Source organism: Ascaphus truei, chromosome 6 (genome assembly GCF_040206685.1).
Source record: "Ascaphus truei isolate aAscTru1 chromosome 6, aAscTru1.hap1, whole genome shotgun sequence".
NCBI lineage: Eukaryota > Metazoa > Chordata > Amphibia > Anura > Ascaphidae > Ascaphus > Ascaphus truei.
Window position 1 is genome coordinate 105,133,534 of NC_134488.1, and position 16,210 is coordinate 105,149,743.

At 44.0% G+C, this 16,210-nt stretch overlaps 1 protein-coding gene across 12 annotated transcripts in view; it reads left to right on the forward strand.

The window, feature by feature from the left end:
* The window catches only part of KASH5 (KASH domain containing 5), a 58,783-nt gene that overhangs the window by 21,038 nt on the left and 21,535 nt on the right, over window positions 1–16,210 (forward strand). For 11 of the 12 annotated variants that reach the window (XM_075605541.1, XM_075605540.1, XM_075605539.1 and 8 more), the window contains 7 exons: window positions 934–984; window positions 1,462–1,539; window positions 1,627–1,683; window positions 6,197–6,256; window positions 9,576–9,634; window positions 11,081–11,171; window positions 13,172–13,306. In XM_075605541.1, coding sequence (XP_075461656.1) covers window positions 934–984; window positions 1,462–1,539; window positions 1,627–1,683; window positions 6,197–6,256; window positions 9,576–9,634; window positions 11,081–11,171; window positions 13,172–13,306 — 531 coding nt within the window. The remainder of the gene's footprint in view (window positions 1–933; window positions 985–1,461; window positions 1,540–1,626; window positions 1,684–6,196; window positions 6,257–9,575; window positions 9,635–11,080; window positions 11,172–13,171; window positions 13,307–16,210) is intronic. The other variant, XM_075605550.1, reaches the window with a different exon arrangement.

Here is a 16,210-nt window from a genome sequence, read left to right on the forward strand (position 1 = left end):
CAAAATTAGGTGGATATTAATTTTTGGTTGTCCAGCACCCAAAATCCAAGGTAACCATACTTTCTGGAAATCTGCGCAGGTATCGTTGTTAAGACTAACCAATTTTTGCATGCAGCAAATCTGCCAGACTTTATTTTTAACTTTAGGCATTGAGGGAATAATTGGTTGTTTCTATACTGCTGCTAGTTCTCGTCTTGCGGCTGAAGACATGTGGCACAGTAATTTATTCTCATGTCTCGTGAGGAGGTGATATGGTTTGTTTAATAGGAATAACCAGGGATCTAGGTGGAGGTCCAAGCCAAAAAAAACTGACCACATTTTGATTTCCAGCCAATAAGCTGATATGAATGGACATCCCCACCACATATGGAGAAATGTGGCCTGTACTCCACATCCCTTCGGACATATAGTTGGGTACTCTGGGATGAATTTAGCTAGCGTCGTGGGGGTCAAGTACCACCTCATCATAACCTTATAGGCATTTTCTCTGATTGTGATACACATTGAGGATGTAGCAACTGTCTGAAAAATATTCCAGTCTTCCATGTCTAGTTCCTCCCCCAGATCCCTTTCCCATTGGATCATGTATTTCAGTTTTTGATTCGTATTAGGAGGAGGGCTAACAAAGTATCCGTACAGGTTAGATATCAGACCAGAAATGTTTCTGTCTGCTAAACAAAGTGACTCAAATCTAGTTAGCAATTCGGGGGGTCGGATTTTGTTATAGAAGGCCTTTAATTGAAGGTATTGGAGGAACTGATTGTTTGGGATAGCCTTTTCTTTGTGTAAATATTCAAAGCGTCTGGGAAATCCCTCTGAACCTACATCTTTTAATCTTGTGACACCTGCTGTTTTCCAGTCGCCAAACCTATTGCTGCCCATTCCTGGACCAAATTCTGGGTTGTTATATAATGTTTTTATTTTTAATTACAGGAAAAGGAGAAGCAGTCACTAAGTATCCAGAAGCAGAGTCTCCAGGAAGAGGTCATTCTAAAATGGTCACTATTGTAGCGTGGGCTTGCTGAGATATTTTGCTGCATCTTCTAATTGTTCTGCACGCTCCAAATATTGTTTTTCTTACACTACAATTACTTCATAGATACTAGCTTTTGTTCTACACATTTTTAACATTTCTTCCCATTTTAATGGATTTTCTGTTTAATCGGAAAACAACATCGTATTTTAATAGCTCTGCTCATTTTGCAATCTGAATTTTACCTTTTTTATGACTAGCAAATGCTGTCTCCAAACAACGCTTATTGCCTATATTAAGGCATGTGACATTACATAGAAAAGACATCCTACCTGACACTGTTCAGAAACCTTTGTGTTCTGTACATGCCCTAATTTTTTATAGGAATACACACACAAGACAGACAGACAGACACACATATATGTGGGACATAGATAGCCAGTTGAAGTTACCACTAACTACAATCAATAATACCATTTGTCCTGTAGAATGATAAGCTGCTCACTGAGATAGAAAAAGCCAAGGGGAAGATTGATGGCCTAAGTGCTGAAAATGTCAGACTCATGGTAAGTGGCATTCATGGCATTAGCTTCATTAGGTGACACAGTAAATGATGTGTAGTGTTACTTACCTGCGTGTCTTTCTGTCCTTAGCACCAGCTTTGCGAATATGAAGGATTCCTTTTGCATAAAGACATGCTTTTGGCTGAAGTGAGTAAGTGTGTACTTTGGGAGGGTGTGCGGTGCTGGAGAGTCTGCCGCAGCAGCTTTTGGGACTTTACAGAACTTAGAGCAGAGAGAGCCCAGTATCTTCTGTTGCTTAAAGATGACATACCCTCCGACTGTACCTATTTAGCAGGTAACACTACCTGATTGTGGGTCCTGTAAGACCATCTCTACCTATTCGTTTTTGTGTGTGTGGGAAGCTACATAGTTTGGGAGACTTTCATAGGAGTAGCATGTAGGTACCTCCATCAAGCACGAGTCGAGGAACCACAGTGGTACCTATTGCTCTGTGAAAAATGTTTGCGGTTCTGAGATGATGATATGTCCCATTTTACTTAGATCACTCATACACTGTAATTATTTGGCTGTGGGAACTTCACCTGTAGCTGTATCAGTGTCTTCTAGCAGCCTGCTTGTGTGGGTAAAAAGTGTATTGCACTTTAACTTCTTTCTTAACATAAGGGCAGGTCCATACTGCCACAGACACACGCGGGGCGCAATCACATTGCCTAAAAGCATTGATCATGCCCGTAGACCGCGTGGGCGCCAGCAGGAGTGGGTGCGCGTTGCGCAACAAACCAGTTGAAACTGATTTCCTGGCGTGACAGGCAGGTCACGTGAGCGGTTCGCCCCTAGGCACGCCCTCAACGGCGCGTCTACCATGGACAGTAAACGCACCCGCTACACGCGGGTGACGTCACAGCCTTCACACGCCTCCGCGCGGGAGAAGGCTGTATGGCCTTAGCCTAAGGCCTGCAGCCTCATCTGGCCTCTCTGAGTTGGTTCTTCTTCTTCCAGCTGCACCTCTGCCCTGCCTATATGTATATATATATCTTTATTTATATAGCGCCATCCAGGTACATAGCGCTTCACAGCAGTAATACACGTGACATAATATTATAACACATAATGGGAATAAGTGCTTCAGACATAAAAGTAACAAAGGGAAAAGGAGTCCCTGCCCCGAAGAGCTTACAATCTAAGTGGTGAATGGGGAGAACTTACAAAGACAGAAGGAAGTGCTCTAGTAAGTGCGTCTGCAAGGGGCCAAGCTCAATGCATATGAGATGTGTAATATCAGACAGCGCAGCTACCCATATGCTTCGTTAAAGAGGAGAGTTTTTTTTAAATTTATTTTTCTTTTTTCCCCCTATAATATGTGCATCAATACAAGCCACACAATGATAAGTAATTAGCTAAGTTGCCGATTGATCCGTTCTCCTGTGATCGATCAGCAAAGATTTGGCTCGGGGATTCACTAAATGACTGCAGATGAGTCTCTGTAACTCAGTATCTGTGTCTTTGTAAATGGTTGCAACAAAAAAGGCTTGTTTAGAGTAATTTAGAGTTGTTTAAGGGGAAAAAAATGCTACAAGTATTTTCTCATAGTACAGCACTGATTTATTAATAAAATAAAACAAAACCCACACATGTAGACTATTGCTTGGTCTGCAGCTTTACAGGTGGAGGGTGAAGTACAGTATATCACCAGAAACGTCTTTCATGAATGTTCTTCCCATCACTATTTTATTTTAAGGCACACCTACCCCTATAACTTCAGACCTTGTTTTTCTGAGAGTAGCCATCTTAAAGCAGCAGAACAGGCTGCATTGCTGTAAGAGATGTGTGCAGAGGTACATTTAATGCAGACAGATTAGGGTGAAATAAAATCCCGGCTTTATTGTGCCTGTTCCTTTAACAAGGCAAAACATACAAAAAGAAACAAAATAAAGGCCTACTCCACTTTGGAGAATAACTAAACCTTTACTCCAGCCCATTCTAACTGAGTGGCTAGCTATGCTGGTTACCACCCCAAACATAGATATAAATATATACCGTATACACACAACAGTCCAACAAGAAAGTCTCCTTATCTGTTTCTGTTGTTGTAGCTGTAGGCTTTTGCAGTCCAATCGCTCCCAGGAATAACAGTCTGGTCTTTCCTCTGTCAGCATAGTTGTATACTCAGGAAAAACTGTGGTCTGCTCTCCTTCTCCTTATGTCAGCTCAAATGTGAGCTAAGGAATCTCTCCTGTGTCTCACATGAGGCTTTTTACAGAGCTCTCATTAGTCCAGGTGGAGACTAGTTAATTGAGGGGTTGCAATTAACTATCTCTCTGCTGGATTCTCAGTGCTCTGAGGCTGCTTTATTTAAACAGGGATAAGTCCCTGTTACAATTGCGTTTTAAAAATGAATTACAGGATTGAAGCAGGGGATCTCTGGAGCTGAACTGTGTTGATTTCAGCTCCAGGGACCCCATGTTTCCAGAGATGCTTACCTCCGTAAGTGGTGCCAGTAGCTCTGTGAAGTTTAAATGGCCTGGTCACGCTGGCCAATAGGAAGCCGCAATGGATGACATCACAGCTTCCTATTGGCCCGCATGACATGGGACATTTAAAACCACCATTATGTTAGGCACGCAGTTTCTCTGACTGCAGAGATTCCGGCACCGCAATGGTGGTAAGTATCTCTGGAATCAGGGGGTCCCCGGAACGGAAATTAACACAGCTCAGCTACGGAGACCCCTGTGTCAATCCTGTAATGAAATTTTTTTTTTTTTTTTTTTAAAACACAATGCACCCTGTTTTGCTGATTTAAAATAATATACCATCTGCTTTGTGAAGCGGGTCTCATAGTTCTGGAAATAGTGCTGTGTAGTACATATCCACCAGATGTCACCAAAGCTCCATAATAATCATTATTTTCAATAAAGTTGATTCTTGTAGGTTATGAGACCATTTATTGCCACCATTAGCGAATAACAAATCAGGATAAATGGCTGCCAAATGTAAGCATCTCTAGTATTACTTTAATGATTCGAAAACATCAAGAACATCAGCCGACCAAAACATGGGGGAAGAAAGATGGATGTAATCTCCTTTAACCAGTGTCAGTTTCGCATATTCTACCAGTTTATGTTAAAGTTGTAATATTTTTTTTATAGTTTATTGCAATTGTCTTTTACTGCACTGCAGAATATATTAAGGCATTATATATAAATGATGATAATGAATTATGAACAGTAATGGTAATGATGGGAATACAGTGTGTTCATTCTTCAATGTCTCTGAGCAACGATTGTGGGAAAAAGAAACAGCATCTATATTTCTCTCATCACTTTCTCCCTCGGGTTTTTGTATACTGCACTTGAGATATCTTTAGTGGAAGTAAAATGTGCAAAATGAATAGTCTTGTTGTTTATATTTTCTGAAACAAACAGTTAATAAAGGAAGTAACATACTCCATGTGTTAAGGCAAATGCACTTATTCCCATGATTTGTTATTTATATTATCTGCTATTTATTTGATTACCACGTGTATTACTACTGTGAAGCGCTATGTACATTAATGGCGCTATATAAATAAAGACACACAATACAATACAATACAAATGTTTTTAGCAGCTCGGTTTCTTTGCAGTCTTAGTGCAAATACAGCTGTGTCCTTTCATTCCAGCTTTTTCACATGGAATTGTATTGCAATCAGGAATACAAAACTAGGACTGGCAGAGCTTGTACATGATGTGAAAGTATACAGTGCTGTTATTCATATGCCCCGTCCTTTTCTAGGCTGAGGGACAAAACTATAGTGGTTCAAAACTCATATGCGGGTTTCCCTACACGGGGTGGACTGGGGCTTAAGGGAATGGGATACACTAGAAATATGAAGAAAACTGTTATGCAATAAGGAGACTCCTTCAATGAGTATGATGATCTTGATAAACCTGACACTTTAGCAAGTACAGTATGTGGCAAAATGATTTTACAAATCTTGTGGAGGATAGCTTTGGACTAGACTCACACTCTATATAGAGAATCAATGGGTCCTATATATATCCTAGTACATAGAGATACCTGCCATATATTCAAGAATGTACTCACGATGAAGTGATATGCTGCGTCCATAAGAATCAAACTTGCAGGGTCTTGGTCCAAGCGTGCATTTGGCTGTCTGCCAAGTTTGTTCAAAACTCAAAAATATGCAATAGTATCTATGCATTGATACAAGGTACGGAAACAAATCCCATATTTAGTTTAGCAAATCTAATAAATGATATACTTAAAGGAGCAATCCACCCTAACTAACCTCCGTTCTTTCCTTTACACAGGATTGTAAACAGAGGGTCCTCCGGAGCGGAACTGCGCTATTTTCAGCTCTGGGGATTCCCCCTCTCCCCATGTTCCTGTTCCCGAGATACTTACTAGTGAATTTACCAGGGAGATTTATACCTGGTAACTTCACTGGTAAGTATTTTGGGAACCGGAGGGTCCCTGGAACTCCTGCTTCCCACCCTGTAAAATATGGGGGCTACTGCTCCTTTAAGTAAATATATAGATATATGCATGTGTGTATATATATGTATATATATATATGTATATATGTATGTGCCTAGTTAGAAGTATACAACAAATTGTAAGATATATATATATATATATATATAAAAAAAAAAAAAATATATATATATATATATATACAGTATATATTTTGTTTTTACAGAAAGGTATTCAAGCAGAAGAACTTCAGGGCATACTAGAGGAACACAAAGCTATGATACAGGTAGGTCAATCCTTAAACTGTGAAAGTGGATTTTAATAGGTTACTGTACATCAGCCTAAAGGTATAATCACTCACTCAAGTTCAATGTCAACTTTTCTAATACATTTGCAAGTGCGGTAAGCAGGAAACTTGCATGTATTTACGATTGTCCGGACTAATAGATCTGGAATATCCTGAGAACAATGGTATTTGACAAATTATTTAGTGTTCTGCTGACCACTAAGCGTCCATGATCATTTTAAATACTTAGATACAACCAGGTAGTTGTTTAGAAAGATAGCACCATATTTATCACATAAACATACCAAGAAACACATACAATTAAGAATAATATGATTGTTTTTCTTTGTTAAACCCTGTACTCTTTTGCTCCAATTTCCAAGCTTTTTAACCTACTTTCTATGAGAACGTTATAGAACCTATTTACTGACTAATTGCCAAAGCCTATTTCTTTTCTTTATACTTTTGGAAAGTAATAAGGATGTCATTTTTAGCCATCCAGCTATAAAGTAGGAAACTAGGAGTAGGAAACTAATAGGATAAGAAATGGCACGTGGAAATATTTATTGCATAGGACACAAATAAGTAATATGATCACTCCAAGGCTGCTTCTACCAGCAGAAGACTTTCAGTTCAGTTCAAATGTCTTACATATTTAAGTATATTTAACTGTGGGCAGCATGTTATAATATTTGTAATTTCTCACATGTGGAGAAAAAACTCAGAAGAATATGAGCTCCTGGGGTTAATACCGGGGTGGTACTGGTATGGGTTGAGGTACATGTGTATACAGTTGTGTGAAAAAGAAAGTACACCCTCTTTGAATTCTATGGTTTTACATATCAGGACATAATAACAATCATCTGTTCCTCAGCAGGTCTTAAAATGAGGCAAATACAACCTCAGATGAACAACAACACATTACATATTACACAGTGTCATGATTTATTTAACAAAAATAAAGCCAAAATGGAGAAGCCATGTGTGAAAAACTAAGTACAGTATACCTTATGATTCAATGGCTTGTAGAACCACCTTTAGCAGCAATAACTTGAAGAAATCGTTTTCTGTATGACTTTATCAGTCTCTCACATCGTTGTGGAGGAATTTTGTCCAACTCTTCTTTACAACGTTGCTTCAGTTCATTGACGTTGTGGGCATTTGTTTATGCTCAGCTCTCTTAAGATCTGTCACGGGACTATAGGAGTGCTCACCACAAACCGGACTGGACCGCGAGGCCGAGGTGGGGATACAGGAAAACCACCTCCCTACAGCCGCGTGAGCGGGTCCGGTAAGCAGAGTAGTGTGGATAGCCTGGTTCGGGGCAGGAGAGTGTAGAATCGTAGAGGTACTTGCCAGATTCAGGGTCCGAGAGATCAAGAGTAGTCGGAGTCCAAAGCCAAAGTCGAGGAGAGGAGAAGGTAGAAGTCCATAGGGCGAGCCGGGGTTCGAGGGTGCCAGAGGTCGGGAGTCCAGATTCAAGCAAGGGTCTGTAACGGAAGACAAGAGCAGACTGCGAAGTAGCTTGTAGCAAGCACAACCAGAGACTGACTATGCTCAGCAATCAGCTCAGGGCTGGTAGCACTATATACTGATAGGAGCCAATGAGAACCCCCAGCGGTGATGTCAGATGAAGGTAGAGGGCTGAGGCAGGATACAGGGCAGGTGTGGGAGGAACAAGTACATTGGAGGCAGTGGAGGTGGACCTAGTGGCACGTGCGCGTGACACGCGTGACGGAAGGGGCAGAGTGAGTCTGTCGGGAAGGAAAGCAGGAGCTGTAGAAGCGCGCGGGGGTCTGCCCCAGCGGCGCGCATGTACAGCAGGATATGCAGGGAGAGAGGAGATGCCACGGGACCGGACGCCGCGCGCCCCGGCGGCGGAGGTAAGAGTTGAAGCGGGCGCCGTGGGTGGCGGCATTACAAGATCCAGCCACAGCATTTCAATCGGGTTGAGGTCTGGACTTTGACTGGGCCATTGCAACACCTTGATTCTTTTCTTTTTCAGACATTCTGTTGTAGATTTGCTGAATCAGGATCATTGTCCTGTTGCATGACCCAATTTTGGCCAAGCTTTAGCTGTCAAACAGGTGGCCTCACATTTGACTCTAGAATACTTTAGTATACAGAGGAGTTCATGGTCGACTCAATGACTGCAAGGTTCCCAGATCCTGTAGCTGCAAAACAAGCCCAAATCATCACCCCTCCACCACCGTGCTTGACAGTTGGTATGAGGTGTTTGTGCTGATATGCTGTGTTTGGTTTTCACCAAACGTGGCGCTGTGCATTATGGCCAAACATCTCCACTTTGGTCTCGTCTGTCCAAAGGACATTGTTCCAGAAGTCTTGTGGTTTGTTCAGATGCAACTTTGCAAACCTAAGCCGTGCTGCCATGTTCTTTTTAGAGAGAAGAAGCTTTCTCCTGGCAACCCTTCCAAACAAACCATATTTGTTCAGTCTTTTTCTAATTGTACTGTCATGAACTTTAACATTTAACATGCTAACTGAGGCCTGTAGAGTCTGAGATGCAACTCTTGGGTTTTTTGCAATTTCTCTGAGCATTGCACGGTCTGACTTTGGGGTGAATTTGCTTGTACGTCCACTCCTGGGACGATTGGGAACTGTCTTGAATGTTTTCCACTTTTGAATAATCTTTCTCACTGTAGAATGATGGACTTTAAATTGTTTGGAAATTGCCTTATAACCCTTCTCAGATTGATGGGCAGCAACAATTGGTTCTCTAAGATCATTGCTGATGTCTTTCCTCCTTGGCATTGTGTTAACACACACCTGAATGCTCCAAACCAGCAAACTGCTAAAACTTTTACTTTTATAGAGGTGGTCACACTTGCTGATGATCAATTAATCAAGGGCATTTGATTAGCAGCACCTGTCTGCTACTTAGCATCTTAATTCCTATGGAAGCAGTAAGGGTGTACTTAGTTTTTCACACATCTGCACAGGAGAACTGATTATGTTCGCAGCCTTACTGTTATTGTGTGCTCTGACTTCAATACTCACTCTCTCTCTCCTTACATACACGCATATATGTACTGTATATATACATGAATCTCTCTCATTTTGGCGCCATCTCGGTAACTTGCCAGACAATTTAAAATACAAATATTGATTCAGAAAGATGAAATAATGAAAGATAATTAAATGACATTAGTCTTTAGTCAGGCAGCTGGAGTTGTGCTCTACAAAATCAGTTTACACATGTTCTACATACTGATAGTACAGTAATGTTAATAACTAATATATTTCTGTATAAGTAATTAAATAAAAAGTTTGATCTTGCTATATATCTTATTCTCTCAAGGAGCTTAAAATGGAAAATAAATGTTTACAAGAACAGCTGTTTCAGACACATGAAGCCATGTAAGTATATCCTGGAGAAGGTAGTGTAGAATTGTAGAAGAAAACCCCCCCTTGGAGCCATACACAGCATGTAGCATGAACGACAGTACGAATCTTTGGAGGAAGGTTTTCTTTTCTAGGGTTTTGATTTCTTGCTTTGCTGTCAATTGATTTTTTTGTACATATTACATATACTGTAGGCCCCTTATTCAATATATTGCTGAGCTGTTTGTCTGTGCTGAAGACAATCTGTGTGTCATTCATTTTAATGGAACAGAGCTGACAAGTGGCTTCACAGCACCTTGAATAGGGGCCGTGGAATCACAACACAGAACCATAACAATTGAAAGCAGATAGTATGCCTATTTGCCCTGCTTGCTATAAAATAATCTATTATCTATTCTAAGAATCAGCACTTCCCAACATGTAGGACTCATTCGTATCTATCAAGCATTTCTTGAATGTCTTTGGCTGTATTTGCACCCAGCCACCAAAACCACTTGCAACTATGTTCCATGTATCCACTACTGTTTTAGGAAAGGATAATAGGGACATATACTGTATATAAACATTAGTAAAGGGAGTTTCTATTATGGTCTATTAGGAGGTTTAGTGCACTTCTAAGGTCTCTGCTTATAGTACAGAACACTCCTTTGTGAAATCAATATTCCCAAATACAGCTTGAGATAAATATAAAGATTTACTACCACATAGTAGATGCCAAAATAATATATATTGTTTGTACTAATTGCCTTTGAGATTTCTCTTTTTGGATTAATCACATACTTAGTTTTCAGGGACTAGTACAATTGTCCACAATTTAGATTTTAGATTTCAGTACCTTGGGATTTCTTCATCATTCATGTTTTTTTTCAGTAGAGCCGCAATCAAAGCCGGAAAAGTGGACATAGAGGGGGCTATGTATAAAATGTCACTATAAGTCAGGGGTTCTCAAGATCTAGCAAAAAGTCAGGTTTTCAAGATATCCCTGCTTCAGCACAGGTACCTCAATCAGTGACTCAGTGTTTGCAGGGGGGTAATGGCGTGTGTAACCTTTATTTAAAAGCAGCCAAATCTACTCCTACCGTCACAGTATGCACTTACATCCTTGACGAAGTGTTGTTACACAAAACGACTGTTGGTTTATATGCGCCCACATTTATATTCCATTTAAATGCATTCAATCAACCTATTTTGGAAGTAGCTTGAGTCTCAATCTTTGATCATATTGGAAGCGAAGTCAGTCAAGGGCTGAGCCTCCCTCTCCGTTTCAACAATTGTGTACTTAGCCCATTGTACCCTCCATTTATTAATTAGGCTGAGGCAGGAGTTCTTTTTCCCAAGTTTTTCTGGGTGTTACATTTACCATGAGCAATGACAGTATCTAGACTGTAATGTGTACAGAAATGTTTAAGTGCTGGGTGGTAACTGCTAGAAATGGTATAATCTCTTGCCATGTCTTTAAAGACGTATAGATGACTCTCAGAACCAGCCATCCAGCTCTCTTCAGGCTGCGTCAGTGCTATCTGTGTGTATGGAGATAGAAGAGATGCACGAGGTAAGAAAGACTACATTAATCAAGTGGCACATAAGTTAAATTAAAGCAGAAATAGCCTCTGTTTGTGGATTCCATTTATTGTTGTCTACAGTAATAGGAACGTAAAATTCCCACTGCTATTCATACATATTTAACAGGTTTCCATGGTAACCCATGATTCGAATGCAATAAAAAAAGATTTCCGGAGAAAACAGTTGATTATTGTATACACAATCAGGACATATTACTATTTCTATTTACATTTATGGGAGGATTGCAGCTTTATGTACTAAAGGTAAACTCGCAGCTCTGTTTTGGAAACACCACCGCCAAAATTATTCTCAAACACAAATCCATAATATTCAGAAAGAAAAGAGCTGCAATTGTTTATGAAATAGAAAAATATCATTTTAGTGCTACGGATAGAAAGCTGTGATTTCAGGCTTTTTAAAGGAAGGGATTCTGGGTGGATTTCACAATTGCTGTGTGCAAAGCTCACACACAGCCCAGGTTATCAGGAACTCCAAATCGTATGTAAATAACTTCCTGTAATATGGAAAACACTAATGTATAACCACATCTTTACAAGTGTTTTTTTCCAGCTTATCTTCATATATATAGGCATTGTTACCCTATTAGTGTTGAGTCACAAATGTTCTTGTTGTTGTTGTAAAAGAACAGACTTCTTAAGGCATTCAGTGTAAGTTTTTGCAAACATTGGAATCAACAGTATTATTTGACTTCAAAGAGATTTCTATTTCCAGGAATGTATGAAAGTGAGAAGGTTGGAGATTTTGTAGCTTCATTCCTACCTAAAGTAAAAACAATACTCATACAAATTGTTAATTTTGTTTTGTAGACTTTTGAATGCAGCAAGCGTGTCAGAAATTAGATTATAAACAGCAAGAAAATAAAATACCTGACCGTTTGCAGGTCTTCGTCAAATCGTCATTTGTCAGACAGTAGATCAGTGGTTTTCAACCTTTTTTTGTTTATGGGACCCTAAGTGAAATTCTGAGGAACCGCAACTCTGTGATCAGATACATTGTAAATTCTTCTGTATTTGATACAATTTTCAATTGACCAGAATATTGCAGGGAACCCTTAAGGTACACCCGGGGAGCCCAAGGGTTCCTAGGGACCCTGGTTGAAAAACATTGCAGTAGATAATCTGGAGGCGAGGATTCTGTGTAGCAACATGCAAATAAGTGGGTGTTTCACCTTTTAGCTTCATATCTATTTTATTACTTGGATTGCCACGAGTTTTGCCTGCTGCTTTTAACAGAGATGCAGAATTAGTGGACCAACTCAGACAGCGGTTTTGTCTTTTTGTGGACTCCGTTTGAGCCTCATCACTGGTTCTGCATTGTGATGGTGGTAGTGGTTGGAAACCAGATGCACAAGATTATGGATTATAACAAGTGTTGTACCAGGTAGTGATTTTGGAAAAAAATGGTTAATGGGTACCCGGCCAAAATCAATAGTTCTACCAGGCTGGGTACCCGGTTACCCGGTTTGGCACGTACCTGCAGGGTGGCGGCGACATCTATGAACAGCAGTAGCGGTCCTGTGGCGGTGGCAGCATCAGAAGTGTCTTCAGCCGGCGTAATGGACAGCCGTCTGTCCAATAGGAACGCTCCTGCTACGGTCACGTGGTTCTCCGGCTCACACTGCTTACCTGCTGCGGTGCTGTGTAATGGATTCCTGCAGCTCCTACGCCGGCTGAAGCCCCACTTCCGATGCTGCCATCGCCACAGGACCGCTGCTGCTGTTCCTAGATGTTGTCCGTCGCTGGCTGAAAGGTAAGTAATAAGATTTTCAGCTACCCTGACATAACCCGGCGCCGGGCCCACTTCTCAGTTGCCAGGTCCGGTGTAATGTCCGGGTAGCTGAAAAGGTGCTGGGTAACACCGGGTAATTCGGGGTACTCGGTACATCACTAATTATAACCAAAAAATTAAGTACCAACCTACAAGCCATGAGGCCTTGTTGGGTGGCATCTAATGTTTTTCTTTTTCCAGCGAGGACGAAATATGAAGTCTGGGCTATCAAGTCCTCTGTGTGGGATATTCAGATGCTCAGATTCCTCTACTCTCCTGCAGGACATGAACAGTGAGATGACTTCTGATGACTTCTGGGCTATGACAGAGTTACTGGTGAGTGGCAATGAAGTACATGTCTTTCCACACGATCTTTATCTTTCATGTGCAAATTCCCATTTCCTTAACAGTCATAATAACCTTCATATTCACATAATAATTCATCACAGAAATTACTATATTGCATTCATAAATTCATAATACTATGTCAGCAATTAGTTATGTTTAAAAAAATAATAATAAAAAATAAATATATATACCCCCCTTCCCCCCCTCCATACTGCCAGCCCATTACGTGCTTCCATAGCACAACCCCACGCTAGCAGCTATACCACAGCGATAGAAGGGTAGAGGTGGTAGCAATACCTGGTCTCTAGGTTTAGGTGGTCTACGCCATCACACGCAGTGATAGACGACTGGCATTGTAGGGGGATACGCTTAGTGGAGCGAGTGACATTGTTACTTCAGTCATCATTCCATCCATACCCCTGCCTTTGCTACCGGCTATCATGAGGATGTTTACAACAATGCCTCAGTACTTCTGACCACACTTACAGCAACATACCGAGGTATACACCTCTTTTACCCCTATCCCTTGTCCAGTAGCACTCCACATCGTCATCTCCACTCCCCTTTGAGCAGTGGATTGTACAGGGACATGATATTTATTCTGCTGATTATCCTTATCAGCACAGGGTCCTTCTATCACTATTATTGCCAATATTTGAGGCAACTACTAATTAAGTGACTGTACAGGGAATTCTGCCTGGCATTGATCTCCCATCATCCACCACTCAGTAGGTCCGCTTTCACTGAGGGGATTTTATTTACATTGTATTTTAATTACATTGTGTCTGATAATATTTAAGCATATGTGTTAATAAAATTGTATTATTTTTGTTATATTAGTGGGGTCTCTTGGGACCACTATGGTCCTTTAGTCGTTTTTGATGTTCTGAGTATTACACTCTGCAGTCCTATACTGCTCATCTATATATATATTTCTCAAACCGTTGTATGTATGTTTTTGGATTTTGTTTGTCCTTTTTAATTTTTATGTTATGTAGTTCAATAAACGCATTTTAATTTTCCACATCTGGTGAGCTGAGGGTGCTTTTTGGACGTTGCAGTCTGTTGCCAATCCATTTTTCTACCTCCGTTGTATGTATGTCTGCCTGTCTGTACTGTGTCTCCCTGTGTCTAGGGGCAATCACATTGGACCTTTGGCCAGTCACTCCGCCTCAGGCCAATGAGATGGCTCCCTTGGCCCGCCCGCCCCCGCACACCTCTCATTGGCCGGTCACACACAGACACACAGACACACACACCCCCCTCTGGCCCTCCTCAACGGCTGCCCGCCCTTGCCCACCCACCCACGCCCATCCACCCTCTCACCCCTCCACCCTTCCCGGCGCTGGCCCGCAACAACGGAACCACCCCCTATCACGACTCCGCGGGACCTCACAAAGATCACCCTCTCTCCCGGCGCTCACCCACTCCCCCGGTGCTCACCCTCTCCCCCGGTGCTCCCTCCCACAGACTGCTCCCACTTCCCCCCCCCAAGAGCACGATCTCTCCGCTCTCACCTTAAGGCCTAGAGGCCGCGCCCCCAGCTCACCATCCCCGAGAGCGCTCCTCCGGCTCTCTCAGTCAGGAGCTGTACGAGCCGGCTGCCCACACCACCTCCTCATCTGAGTGTCTCAGCTCCGCTTCGCCGGAGGAACCCGAGGAGGAGGAGGGCGGCCGGTACCCGGAGGAAGAGGAGAAGCGCGGCCCGGTGCGAGGTAACTAAACGCAGGGGAAGGGATCTTTCACGCAACATCCCGGCCCTGCCTTTCACCCCCACCCCGGCCCTGCCTTTCACCCCCACCCCGGCCCTGCCTTTCACCCCCACCCCGGCCCTGCCTTTCACCCCCACCCCGGCCCTGCCTTTCACCCCCACCCAGGCCCTGCCTTTCACCCCCGGCCCTGCCCTTCACCCCCACCCTCCCTGCCCTTCACCCCCACCCTCCCTGCCCTTCACCCCCACCCTCCCTGCCCTTCACCCCCACCCTCCCTGCCCTTCACCCCCACCCTCCCTGCCTTTCACCCCCACCCAGGCCCTGCCTTTCACCCCCGGCCCTGCCCTTCACCCCCACCGGCCCTGCCCTTCACCCCCACCCTCCCTGCCCTTCGCCCCCACCCTCCCTGCCCTTCGCCCCCCCCTCCCTGCCCTTCGCCCCCTCCCTGCCCTTCGCCCGCTCCCTACCCTCTGCCCCCTCCCTGCCCTTCGCCCCCTCCCTGCCCTTCGCCCCCTCCCTGCCCTTCGCCCCCTCTCTGCCCTTTGCCCCCTCGCCCCCTCTCTGCCCTTTGCCCCCTCGCCCCCTCCCTGCCCTTCGGCCCCTCCCTGCCCTTTGCCCCCTCCCTCCCCTTCGCCCCCTCCCTGCCCTTCGCCCCTGCCCTTTGCCCCTTCGCCCCCTCCCTGCCCTTCGCCCCTGCCCTTCGCCCCCTCCCTGCCCTTCGCCCCTGCCCTTCGCCCCCTCCCTGCCCTCTTCGCCCCCTCCCTGCCCTCTTCGCCCCCTCACTGCCCTCTTCGCCCTCTTCGCCCCCTCCCTGCCCTCTTCGCCCCCTCCCTGCCCTCTTCGCCCCCTCCCTGCCCTTCGCCCCCTCCCTGCCCTTCGCCCCCTCCCTGCCCTTCGCCCCCTCGCCCCCTCTCTGCCCTTTGCCCCCTCGCCCCCTCCCTGCCCTTCGGCCCCTCCCTGCCCTTTGCCCCCTCCCTGCCCTTCGCCCCCTCCCTGCCCTTCGCCCCTTCCCTGCCCTTCGCCCCTTCCCTGCCCTTCGCCCCTTCGCCCCCTCCCTGCCCTTCGCCCCTGCCCTTCGCCCCCTCCCTGCCCTTCGCCCCTGCCCTTCGCCCCCTCCCTGCCCTCTTCGCCCCCTCCCTGCCCTCTTCGCCCCTCACTGCCCTCTTCGCCCTCTTCGCCC